Raw genomic sequence first — 13683 nt, 5'->3', positions numbered from 1 at the left:
ATATCTTCTGTTAACAGAAATGGAGCCTGTTAAATGTTGACAATAAAGTGGCTTTTAAAGAACCAATCTTAAAACAAACAAAAAACAAAGCAAAAACTTGATCTAACATGGAAATGTTTTTAAGAGAATACATTATCTTTAAGGCCCCAACTATTGAGAAATAAATATTTATTTAAAATTCGTTCACCCCCCCCAGATGGCAGACTCTATTAACGAGTTATCTAAAAACTGTGAAAACAACTCAAGTGAAGAGCAAGTATAAAATACTAGGACTCAAAGGCTTGACTAAAAAGGAGTTATACTCATGACTTTCGAAGGCCTTCCAAAAATGTGCCTTCCATATATGTCTACTTTTAAACTGAAATCATAGATGTTGTAGGAAAGAGGGATAAAGGGCACAGAAAAAAGCATTTTAAAATTATTTACCCCCTCTTACAAGAAAACACCTCTTAGGAATTTGAAATTTGAGTAAAATGATAAAACAGTTTGGTATATTATTTGAAGTTTAATTCGTAACAAACTGAAAGAGGAACTGAAGTAGGCCTGAAATAAAATAAATCAACAATAATCATAAACACCATTTAAATATACCATCAGAAGGCCTGAATCATATTCCTGTTCGCCCCCACCCCTTGTTAAAAAAAGAAAACAACCCAAAGGAATCTGTAGAATGATTTCTGTAGAGCACTTTATTTCATTCAATACGCACTAAAAAATATTTACCTCTTAGACAGTTATGTCAAATAATTTTCTTTTCTGAGTAGTCTGAATTGCTTAAGTGGAATTTTTAAAAAGGCAAATGATTTGCCACAAATCTGCTGACATCTGAAAAATATCTAATGGCTCTTCTATTTTGGTCACTTTATATTCTAATGTGTCCATACAAAAGCAGGACTATAATTTTAATCCAACAAAAGAGAAGCCTGTACATAGTCTAGAACACACATCTTGGATCTGAGCATCACAAATGAAGAGAAGAAAAATGTAACAGAGCCAAGTTGATTTATATGCCTCAGGTGCTGAAATCAGGGTAGTAGAGGTGGGTTTACTCCAGTAACCATTCAAGTGGGGATTGGCTCATTTTCAGGATTTACTTTCAGGTCTTCTAAGTCCTTTAAGCCCCCAAGTCCATGCAAATGTCCCACTTGGTGGACAGATGAGTAATCTAACCCCACCGGGTTTATTTCAATATTTTGATATTCCAATAATAAGATGCTTTGGAAGATTTTTTTTTTTGAGAAGTCTGTTCTCTATTAAAATAAGATAGAACCTCAAAATATGAATGTGAACATCAGAAATAGACAGCATATATTACAAATCCTTTCTTGATAGGAACATCAGTAAGAATACACATTAGCTTAAAAAACAGGCTCAGCAAATGTTGCTGATCTGCCAGAAGTTTTAGTTCACTATTTACAAATAAGACAAAGTGAAATACAGAAAATTTTACACATTTGGTAGTTGACAGATTACTGCTTGCCAATAGTGGTCTATCAGAAAACTGATATGAAGGAAGACTGGATAAGAGCCAGTTGTCATGTTCTTAATCAAATATAAATGTACAGAAAACTAGATTAATTTTGAAATAAACATTCTGCTTTTCAAGGGAATAATTTGATTTGGAAGTGCAATTATGTGAAGCATTTTCTGCAAATGACTATTATAAAAGTACATGATCCACTACTGAAAAGTTACCGTATTTATTTCCTCTTCACTTGACAACCTCTTCAGTAGACTGTTAAAATTGACTAAATGATGATTAATGGTCTGAGTTTTTAGACCCTAAGTATGAGTAGAAAATAAAACTACTATTGAGTTATTTAAACCAATACAAAAACTTAGGCCCAATAGCATCAAAATGAGAAGGAAAAAAAAAAATTACAGCATATTTCAATGCATGTCTAAACTGACACTGAAGTGGAATCTGAGCTACTTTTATTTTAACTAGAAAACCTATTATGCATGTGAGTGGAGGGAAAGGCATAAAACTTGTTTTAATAAGTGTGTGTGCTTTAGTCTGAAGAGACAATTTATCAAGCGACATGACCCTCGTGTATTGACTTGTACACTCAGTTTCCTGCACTGATCAATACCACATGATCATTAACATTTGCCCATCTCTGGTAACAACGAGAGAACCATCCTCTTCCACCCTCTTTAGTAACAAGAATCTTCAAATCATTTCACTTTTTCTTTCAGGTTACTTTTAAAATTGCAAATAGAGTTCTCTCCCCCTTTTTTGACAAGAATGTGTTTTCTGTCCATTATTTCAATCTAACACTGTGTAAAAGGTATCAGCTTCTTTAAGGAGGTCGCCACTGTAGGCAGGATATTCCAGCAACACTTAAATAAAAGTTTTTTGTTTTCTTTCTTTCTGTAAGAACTGATTTAAGTCCATGTCATTTTACTTTATATGTACTGGTCTCTCATCTGACTTTAGGCGTTTTCTGCGGGGTTGTATAAAGTCTTCATCAGAGTCCTCAGTTACCTCACCATCATCCTCTTCCTGCTCAAACTCTGGCAAAGGTGCGAAGGTCCTGTCTGAGTAGATCTCTGTGAGTTTATCTTCAAAGTACAATGCAACTGCTTTCCCTGCCTGAGCTACTTCTGAATCAGCCTGCAAGCAAAAATAGGAATATTCACCTGTTGGTAATGCATATTCCTTCACCAAGTTTGCATGGTCTGAAAAGCTTACCTTCAAATTAATCTCTTGTGTTTCTGCATAAACTTGAACAACTTTCATCATCTAAAAAGGATACCAGAGTCAAAAAAAAAAAAGGGAAATTATAATCCTTTCTAAAGTTATGAGACTGCAAAGGATTGGCGACAAAAGTCGGCCATACTAGGGAGAACTACTATGACCAGATTAACTATGACCAGATTGCTATGACCAGATTAAATGCTTTCTAAAATTCTAAAGAACATGAAACCATTTTCTTTACAAAGCTGTTACTAAAGCTACTGAGAAACCTTAAAAATTGCCTTAAATGCTGAAATAGTGAGGTCAATCTGTAAAGGAATTGGTCTGAGTTCTTCAATCTACTTAAGAGAAAAATATTTGTGAAACAAATGATATAAGAAATTTTCCAAATACTGTAAAACACCCAACAAAACACAATCACAATTCTATCTGTATGTCAATATTAATCATAAATTATTTAACTCTTACTAAAGCAAGTAAAATGGGGCTGCTTCTTAGCAAATGACAGCTATAGTTCATGAAAGCAAATGCATATGAAAATAATCTAACTCCATTAAAAAATAAGACAAAAAATTTAGGAATGTCCTTTCAAATTTAAATTCAGATTAGTGAGCTTATACTATATTCTCTATTGCTGTCCTTCGAAGTTTGCTACAAAGGTGGTTAGTTTTTTTTCTGGGCACACACTAAGTGAGTCAATGTGGATTTTATTTCATTAATAGTCATCTGGCACCCAAATTCCATCAGCAATAAAGAGAGTTTGGGTATTAAATTATTTTTTAAATATTTTGTGGCTTCTCATCCAAATTTATTTTCTTCTATAATAAAGTCTGAGTAGTTTGGTATCTAAAATAAATAAATCATTTTTCTTAATAATAAGAGCCTTGACTTTATCCCAAAGATAATAAAAATAATTTTCCTGAAAGAGGTATCTACCATATATCTTCTCAAGGTATGGAATAGCTCACCCTTATCCACAAAAAAAATACACAACCAAAGTTAATGAAAGTCACATTGCTGAGCTCAGAAAACTCAACATTATACACTTTGGGCTATAAGCCATGATAAGCCACCAGACATTAGTTTGTGAATTTAAGGTTCTACATTTATATGATCAATAGTAATAAAATCCAAGGACATGGGTACAGATATAACCAGAGCCTTTCCTAAATGTACCCAAAATGCAGTCTTTTTATAATCATTTCCCACAAAATATAACTAACTATAAACTTTCCATACTTATCCCAACCCTCAACTTGTTCATGAAAGGCTATTCAATGATATTTTAATGTATTATATTTGAGTACATACTCCAAGTTATACATGGCAAAAGTTCCTTCTTTGGAGCTGTGGACACAATCAAATTTTACTTTGACAGGACTGAAGCAAAAAAAGAAAGCTTCAAAATCAAATTAGAAAAATCCTTTGGTAGAACAAAACTAAAAAAAACACAAAAAAAACAAGCAAACAAACAAAAACTAACAATCCAAGACTCTATAGCTTAGAAGCTAACATACTTCATTAAACCTTTCACAGTTCTTGAAGATCAAACGGACATCAGCCACAAAGTCATCTGGGATTTGGTAGTGTTGGGAATGTTTTTTCTGAAGCTTCTTTTTCACGGTGGATAAATCCATTGGTTTCTTTATAATTTTATAGTAGTTTGGTATCTAAAATAAATAAATAAACAAATAAGGATAATAATTCTCAAAAAATGCCAAATTATTTAATTTGAAAATGCACAGCATATTAATTTTAGAAAAAAAATTGTATTATTATTGAGGAAGTTGCGTGCAAATTTTGGGTATAGTGAATGTACTTTAAATCTGCCTCAATCATATATGAAAATCAGATCTGACTCAGAGTATCTTTATGTGCAAATCTTCATTGCTAAAGGAAGTCCCCAAAGTCCTATCTTTAACGATAAGTAGGTTTGGGAAAAAAATAATCAGCTATCACTAGCCTTACAGCCATATTTGGCTCACCAGAATTTATAATCATCACTGAGGAGTTGAAGAAGATGATAGGAAGAAAAAGAAGAGGAGGAGGAGGAAGAGAAGGAAGGAGAAGGGAGAAGGAAGTAGGAAGCAGGAAGAAGAAAAAGAAGGAGGGAGCCAAAAATTACAAAATATATGAATGTTATGATATAGAGGATAAATTTGTATCATAGAGAACCATGGACCTTGCAACAGAGAGAGAAAGATTGTCATAACAACACAAGTAAAATTTTTATTAACAATTTACTGATCATGCTGGGGAGTTTTGGCCCCTCCCTTGGCAAAAAGCTTCTATCCTTGGGACACAATTTAACAGAGAAGCAATTTAAATAGTGCGTGAAAAGAAAACATTTGAAAATCATGTTCTACTGTCAATTCCCTGAACTTGAATATCAGACAGAACTTTCTATAATCAGATGATTGTTGTCTGTGCAAAACATCACTGTGTCTAAACCATTTGTGTTTTAAAATTCTTTTCTCAGCCTACCCAGTAAACACATTTACTACAATGTAATATTCTATAACAGCTCTGGTATTCAATAATACCCTACTCAACAACTGATGGGCTAGTAAATAAAATGTGTGTAGCATATTCTCATCTCACTTATGAGGTACTGAGAACCTCTAGTCATACTTTTATTGTAGGATTTTAGAGCCTTTATTCCTTACAAAAGTCTCCTTACAAAAAAATAAAAAGCACTGCCATGCAAAATTTCTCGTCTTTTCTCAATCTTTACTATGCATATAAGAGGGCTTATGAAGGCAGAGCTAGTGTGAAAGATTCAATTTTACACTTTTATTCAAATTCATACTTACATAAAGACTGTTTTCTCCACAAGGTATACAGCCTATAGTCACAGAATTGGCACCTGAGAAATAATTTAGTCCAATACGGCCACTTTACAGTTAAAAATAAAAAAGGTAGAAAATTATGTAATTTCTCCAAAGTTATAAAGTTGGTAAATAGCAGAACTAAAGAGCAGAAGTCAAGTCTTCTGACTCCTAGTTCAATATTCTTTCTGTGATACCTGTTTGCCCTACAGCCATCTTAAAGGTAAAAGAGGACATGGAAATTAACTTATTAAGTTAGCAACAAAATCCTTAAAAACAAATTTTAACAAATGAATCTCACTTCCATCCAGTCCTAATAAAATTTCTGATTAATCATAAGTGCTTGTTATATTATCAGTTAGTATGCTAAACACTTTACACAGGTTTTCTTATATAATTCTCAGAGAAATCTAATGAGATAAATAGTATTAGAAAAGAAAACTAAGTCTCAGAGTGGTTGAGGTGCTTACTCAAGAAGTCTGAGTTTTAAGACAAGTAGACTGAGGCCAGAGCCCATACTCTTAAATATTACACCAGGAAAGTACTAGGGTAGACAACTCACCGAAGCAGGAACTGGCTCCTGAAATTCAATACTTAATTCATGGCAATAGAGATAAAGCAGAAGACGTTCACATTTCTGGCCCAAAGAAAAGGAAAACAAGTGAAATAATTTTTCCCTGTAATAAGATATTCTTGAGAATTTATATCACTTATCAAGTATTAACATAATGAAGTGAACATATACCTGCTATACACTGGTTATAGCTAAATACATGTACTCAAAGAAAACCACCTTGCTTCCCATTTACTTGACACTACCTTCTGTCCTACTTCAAGTAAGACAAGTTTAAGTGAACTTACCAAAGATAGACTGCTTTTATTCTAACCTGAAAAATAATTTACCTACTATTAACTCTTGATTAGTTATACAAATGGAAAGGAGTCTTACGAGCAACACAGAGCACTTTGTGCAAAAGCACCTGGCAATCTATAAATTATCACTGTTGCTCATAATGAATTGCCTGAGGCAGGCAGGACAAATGTTATTACTCCCTGCCTTCAAATGATTCTACTCAAGTTCAAAATTAAATAAAAACTCTCCATGTCTTCTCAATTCAATTCTAGAATTTTTATACAATCAGAACTAAACTGAAATGCATTTCACATTTATAGTGTTCCATTTGCTTAATTTCTTAATCCTAAGCGTATCCTAAGCACGTATCTTCACTTAATAGATAATGGAGAAAAGCTATTGCAAATGTATACACCAGATTAGAGCCAAGCATAACTCTGATGACCACAGAACTAAGTGAAAGATATTTTGTGTCTGAAGGTCAGACTACTACTTTCTCATGAAAAATCATTTTAATTTAAATCTCTACAGAATTTTTCATTTACCTAATTTCAGAAAAATGCCTCCAGAATAAATAATGGCCAAATTTTTATAACTAATCAATACAAATACACACAGATACACAAACACATTCATGTAAATTCTAAGCTTAAAATTCTGGTTGCAGTCTAGCTTGGGCATTCATTCATTCAACAATTATTTCCTGAGGATATTCTATGCACTCTAAAGAGTTGTGAACAAGACAGACAGTCTCGCCTATGAGAGTATAAAGTCCTTGAAGTCTAACAAGTAAACATTTATTTTAGATAGGTGGCTAAGAAAAGCCTCTCTGAGGAGATAACATTTCAGCACAAATCTGAGTGAATTAAGAGAATTCTGGATTATGTTTTAAAATACGATGGGAAGCTACTGGAGAATTTTAAGCAATGTAGTGATAGACTCGTTTACACATTTTAAAAAAGAGCACTCTCTAAAGTCCAGATGATAAATTATGATAACTGCCTAGAATGATAATGTTGGGGAAGTAAGAATCACTGGTATGATAGTCATTCTTGATTCTTTTCTAATAGGTTTCTGGGTTGTACAACAGGGATGAATGGTGGTGCAATTTATGATGGGGAAGACTGGGGGAGAAGTATGTTTTTATTTGTTTTCTTTTGTTGTTTGGTTTTACTTTTTGATGGAGGAGGAAGATCAGAAGTCAAGATTTTGGTTGGGATATAAGTTTGAGGAAGCTGGATACAAGAGTCTGTAGCTCAAGGCTAAGAGATAGATCTCAACAGACATCGGCACACCATACCATCAGATGGTGAGATTAAACAATGAAAATGTATCAGGTTACACATACATTACACTAAAAAAAATATGATATATAGGCAGAGACCTACAATATTCATAAAAAAATAATGATTGATACTTACCCTTTGGTCCACTGGGCTTAAACCCTGTGCAGTTTTCCCCTTCTTACTATGCTGCAAATTATCACAGTCATATTCAACTTCTGGTTTCCCAATATCTCTGCAAAATGTGCATATCCAGTCCCCACTAAAATGGGAATAGGTAATTAGTCTACATAATTATATAATGAAGCCTGCACCAGAGAAGCTAGTGCCCTAGAAGGGAGTCTCTAGTTTGTTTTCTTTAGTTTCCAGGTTTGGGAAGAGAGAGGATATTCTATTTTTGTCAAATTTCACAAGGTGAAGTTGCATGATAAAAATTTCCTAGAACTTCCCCTGATCATCCTTCAAATGCTTACCTCCTGGAAAGCATTACAAAAATGGCATCTCTCATTAAAAAGGGGTCTCTTCCTAGCACAAAGTTGATGCTCAGTACTTGTGGCATAAGACCAATTCTCGCAGACCCCAAAATTAATATCACATGCACCCAATATTCACAAATAAGAGTACAGAATTTGGAGTTCCTCAGGTAGTACTCTTGTACTCTTTTGAAATGCATTAAACGCGGCAAAAGTAAAACAATTAGTTTTTCATGAGCAGTCAAAACCCTAAAATACACACATATACACACAACTGTGAGCACCCTTCTACCTAACACTCCAAAGTCTCTATAATTTGTTTACATAAGGATTCCTATCCCAATATAAACTTTAAAATGATTAATTCATCTTCTATCCATCCATCCATCCATCCTAGGCACAGTACTACCTAATCTCCATCTGTGTTGACAGTTTGCAAGTTCTTCCAAAGCATTCTGCCTTTAAGAGAAAACACTAGTGGCAAAATCCTGACATTCCAGCAGATGTCACTACCCAAAGAAAAGAAAAATATGAAAAGTCTTCATTTCAAGACTAAAATTTCAATACTTTTCTAAAAGAGTAAAGAAAAAGAAGGCCACCATTTTATCCCTGATGAATGCCTATACCTCCTAAGTAGGAACTGAAATACTTCAGAAAAACATTCTTTCATTGTTTATATAACCACCAATTTTCTAACCCAAGAGATTGACTCTTTTTAAAAGGACAGCATTATTCAATTAAAATCCCTGCTTCTCAGGAATCTGTGGAAATGTGAATTTTTTAATCAATGGGCAGAAAGAGCTGGATTTTCTCCCAAGAACATTTTTTTATATGAAAGTAAACACTGGTTTACTTTCATTTAAAAAAAAATGGAGGGTGGGGGAGTGGGGTGGCAGTGAGGAGGGTGGGGTTAAGAAAGAAATATGACTACACTATTTTATGGTCTCTGAGATCAACCGGATATGAGAGATTAACATGAGTGTAAATTGTAAAATGCTAACTGGAAGGGAACTAGAGGTCTTCCAATCCATTTTAGATACAGAAACTGATCCCTGAAAAGTCAGTTCACTGAAGAATACAGGTTTCCTAACCCAGCCCAGTACACTTGCTCTACTTTATTAGCTGGCATCACTAGCTCATCCTGGGTGTTCACCAACGAATGTTTTAATGCCTGAAACCATCTTTAGCTATCACTGGGTCAGTCTGAGATAATGCTCATATCTTCCCCCAATTTCTTTTCACTTATCTAAAATTGAAAAAAGAAACTAACAATTCTAAGAGTTTGAAGGTGTTTGTATGAACTATTTTTTCTTTAAAATGTCTTTCGAGAGCTTTCAAACTTTAAAAAAGTAAATTGCGGGTAGACCCAATAGAGCTGCATCAAACTGAATGGTATTCACAAATCAAATCATTACTGTAGACTCTATTAAGATTGATGGCAATATATGTTTCAAAAATTCAGTTTCAGGAATAAATAAACTAACTTTTTGCAACATCCCAAACCGTTTCACCTCATAGAGTTTTATCTAGTTTGTTTACACCGAGAATAAACTGAAGGCCAGGAAATAAAGTCTATTATCACTAACACACCACTTAGATCTTGAACTTTCATTATTCAGCTGTTACGTTTCTCTGAAATAGGCTCCCTGTTTCCTTGGTTAAGAAGGCCATCTGCCCTGAACAACTTTTTGCTATTTTTTTGAGCTTATAAAATTAAACCAAAAAAGTCAACTATTTCACTGTACCTTGGAAAGCTAAGAAGTGTTGGAACATGACAAGTTAGATGAAAGACCTTTGGACATTTTTCACAGCACAAGAGATCCCCTCCATTTTGGCAGACAGCACACCAGTCTTCATTTGGATCATCATCTTTGCTGCTGCCATCTCCTCCAATCCTTGCTGACCTGTGCATGAGACTTCGAACTGGGGACTTTCCATTAACAAGGGTGCTGAGCCCTGTCTGTTTACAGCTTTCACTCATATCCGTAGGTTCAGTTTTCACATGATTTTCCAGGCTTGTTAATGCATCCAACTCACTCTCTAGATGCAGGTTGGTTGAGAGAGGTGGTGTCAAGCTACTCTCAGGACTGCTCAACTAAAAGAGAACAACAAATCCTTGAAAAGTCATTTAATCCTTACTGTATGCAATGTGTACATGGTGCGTGTGCATTTAAAAGCTATGTCAAAACATATAATTTAAAAATTATTTTGTAAATTACATTAGTGACATAAAGGAGTGAAAATAACCCCAAAATTATTCTGGCATGTTAATACATGATTTTAGATGCCCAGTTCTCTCAGATAATATTAATTAAACTCTTAAGCACACTGATTGGGCGGTAAGCATAGGGTTATACTTTTCCTACAGAGAGTTAACTCTGGTCCACTATTTTTCACACCAGAATCTACTGCACAGCTTTTGAGAAGCCTTCTGAAATATTCTTCGGCCCACCTATCATTCTATTAATGTAGGAAGATTGTGAATATGTAAAAGAAATCCTTCACCACCCTTTTCCACCCAGTTTTTATGGAGGTACTCTGCAAACCAAGTTCTGGATGAAGAGGTGACACTGCTCCAAACCCAAATTTAAATTTATTGTCTCCAGCTCTCTAAATATATACTGAGTTGAATATACTTAATATACTGAGTTGAAATTCCTATATGCCAACCATGTAGAAAGTGAGGCATAAGCCTGGGCAGAAAGGGAAAAACAAGACTGAAATTTTCAAGCAAATAGGGGCTTAGGCCTTCCATCATTCTAAATTATAAAAATAATAAAATGTTCCAGCTGAGGAACTCTAGAATAGTTAATAATGCATAAACCTAAAAGCAATCTTCTCACCACAAAACTTTGATCATTAAACAACTTCAACTAAGCAATCTTGATACTGAGCTCACAGGTTCAGGACAATAGCCAAGGATCTTCTTTGGCCTGAAATTCAATGTGATTATTAGGATGATTAATGAACACAGAACAAAATAGAACCCAGTTTAGCATCATGGCCAAAATACTTTACAAACTCAAAGACAATTTCAAATTAGTCCATAATACAATTACGTCTATTATTTCTTACTAATTGCAGCTGACTCTTACACACACAAAAAAAGTTGAGCTAGAAAAAGGGATATTTGGCTTGCACCAGGCATGAAATTTCAAGAATAAATGTCCCTAAAATCACTATTCGGTCTCACACATTCAGAGATGGAAGAATCAGTGAAGCAACCTCTGAAATCCTTGAATACCAGTAAGTACTTACCATGCAAGCACTCCTTCTGCCATCCTCTGTCTTTTCTTGTTTCACAGCTCCTGAAAAACTACATATTTCATCTTCAGTCCCAGGTTCTTGCTTGACTTTCACTTGATCAGATTTGAAACTAAGACTTGTCTTCTCAGCTGTTCTTCCTGATGACCCGCAGCTAATAAAAAACAACAAATAAAGGTCACATGTGTTTGATTTAATGGTGTACATAAAAAAGTAGGTTCATTTAAGTCAAGAGGATTTATAACCTTATAGAATATGAGGATACTTCATGATGTAGTGAAGAGTATGGTATAAGCTTAGCTTCAAACTCTAAAAACGTAGATCAAACTTTCAAAAGACCTTAAAAACACATTTTATGGTTTGAGGCATTTACAGTACACCAGTTAAGGAGTCTAGTAAACAGTCATTTTCCCAGACTAGTAGTGTAGACTGTCAATGACTACTTCCCTTTTTAAAAGTAGTTTTCAACTTTTCTCTACCCTGAAACATCTAAGGATTATACCAGTAACAGTGATTTTTGAAACTTCATCCAACGAAAGACTATTTTGGGTTTGGGGTTTGAGGCACTGGAGAAAGGCAGCAACAAACAGCAAGCAACATGGAACAACCTTATTTTAGTGTTATAATAGAAGAAGAGAACAGGTACATGACTTATCAGTTCTATCTACAGCACAAAGCAAAGTCACTGTCAAGAAAAGGGAATAACTGGTAAGACTAGTGCTACTAAGAATGGATACTTTTTCTATTCAATTTGTACTTTTCTTCTAAAGATACTGATTATTTATCTGAAGTATAATTAAAAGGTCAAATATGTATGGCAGTAGTTCAGAATGCACACATAAGCAAAAACATTCATTTAAAATTCTTTATTAAAATCTTCCTTACATTGTACTAAATTATTTAAATTAGAAAAGAGTAAAAGAGAGCCAACATTTACTGTATTTTACCTTAAAACAAATACCCATACCCTATTTTTAGCTCTGTCCACAGAAAAGCACTAGAAACAATGACCAGCTCAATAGCAATGAGTGTCCCTAGCACCCACAAGATTCCTGCCAAACACCATTTCCCCACTAACATAACCAGGATGTCATGCAGAAATGGCTGATTCCAGGCCTGAGGTAGGAAATGTACAAGATGAACCCAGAACATCTTTTCATACAAGAAAACAAGGAAGCTTTCAAAGATTACTGGGGCTGTTTCAAAAGAACTAAGGCGTAAATTTAAAGAAGCTCTGACAGACCAATGATGGAACCATGTAAGCATCAAAAAAATAACATTTATAATGCATTAAGAGATAAAATGTTGGAGGAGGGGTAAGATGGCTGCACAGAAAGGGGTGGAATTTAGTTAGTCCCCTGGAGCAACTAATAAACAACTAGGAACAACTAGTAAATAATCTGGAATAACTGCTGGGGGACAACTGTGACTGTCCACACATTGTATACCAACCTGGAATGGGTGGAATGGCTGAAACTGCAGCATAAAATATCTAAGCAAAAACTGTGGAACCATGCTGGGAGCCCCCTTCCTCCATGGCAAGCTGAACTGCAAAACCTCACTGTGGAAGAAACCAGCAGTCCCAGAGCAAGTGAATATAGCTCAGCCCAGCTCCAACCGGGGTTTTCATTAACAAATTTGGACTACTGAATACAAGCTACAAACACAGACAATCCCCTAATAAGCAGACAGAGACTTTTAGTAACAACTGACCTTAAAGAGCCAGAAAACTCCTGTGTCCCAGGAAAGGGACCCCAGAAGACCAGGTGCTATCTTTGGCCAATGGGCAAAACCGGGGGGGCCATGGACTGGCTCTGAAAGGGGGCCTTTCTTTCCCTTTTTATGTCTCTAAACCTGAATGGCTCACTGGAGAGAGCCTCAGCCATTTTCAGTTCACAGCACTCTGACCCAGACAGGGGTGGAGATAACAGAGTCAGAGAGACAAAGGAGCTATTCATATGAAGAAGATAACTCCCAAGAGGGTGTATCTTTCCTAATAGGAAGGAGGTAGGGCCCAGCTCTAGTGCTGGCCTTCCCTTCAGAACTCAGACTCCAGAGCCTGGGGGAAAACAGCCAAAACAGAAACTAAAGGGACCACACCTCCTTACACCAGTCAGGAGTGACAAGTTGATGGGCACCACCTGCTGGGCAGGTTAGGGAAAGCACAGCAGCTAAAGACCTCACAGGAAAGTCTGTCAATCTCTAAGACACATCCTTAGGGAGACTTGAAACTGAATATAACCCTATTCTGAGATATGAACCAGTTCAAGATGCCTAGACA

At 35.2% G+C, this 13683-nt stretch overlaps 1 protein-coding gene across 5 annotated transcripts in view; it reads right to left on the bottom strand.

The window, feature by feature from the left end:
* Positions 1–490: 490 nt before the first annotated feature.
* LOC119526838 (E3 ubiquitin-protein ligase TRIM33) overlaps positions 491–13683 on the bottom strand; it is a 142580-nt gene continuing 129387 nt past the window's right edge. For 2 of the 5 annotated variants that reach the window (XM_037826307.1, XM_037826308.1), the window contains exons 14-20: positions 11397–11556; positions 9884–10233; positions 7804–7927; positions 6092–6166; positions 4219–4371; positions 2696–2746; positions 491–2617 (exon numbers count right to left, since the gene is read on the bottom strand). In XM_037826307.1, coding sequence (XP_037682235.1) covers positions 2405–2617; positions 2696–2746; positions 4219–4371; positions 6092–6166; positions 7804–7927; positions 9884–10233; positions 11397–11556 — 1126 coding nt within the window. In that variant the 3' untranslated portion in view covers positions 491–2404. Of the gene's footprint in view, positions 2618–2695; positions 2760–4218; positions 4372–6091; positions 6167–7803; positions 7928–9883; positions 10234–11396; positions 11557–13683 lie in introns of all 5 variants that reach the window. The other 3 variants (XM_037826309.1, XM_037826310.1, XM_037826311.1) reach the window with 2 other exon arrangements.

This window comes from Choloepus didactylus, chromosome 2 (genome assembly GCF_015220235.1).
Source record: "Choloepus didactylus isolate mChoDid1 chromosome 2, mChoDid1.pri, whole genome shotgun sequence".
NCBI classification, from domain to species: Eukaryota; Metazoa; Chordata; class Mammalia; order Pilosa; family Megalonychidae; genus Choloepus; species Choloepus didactylus.
Note: the sequence above shows the minus strand (reverse complement) of the source record. Positions and strands in the feature narration are given on the sequence as shown.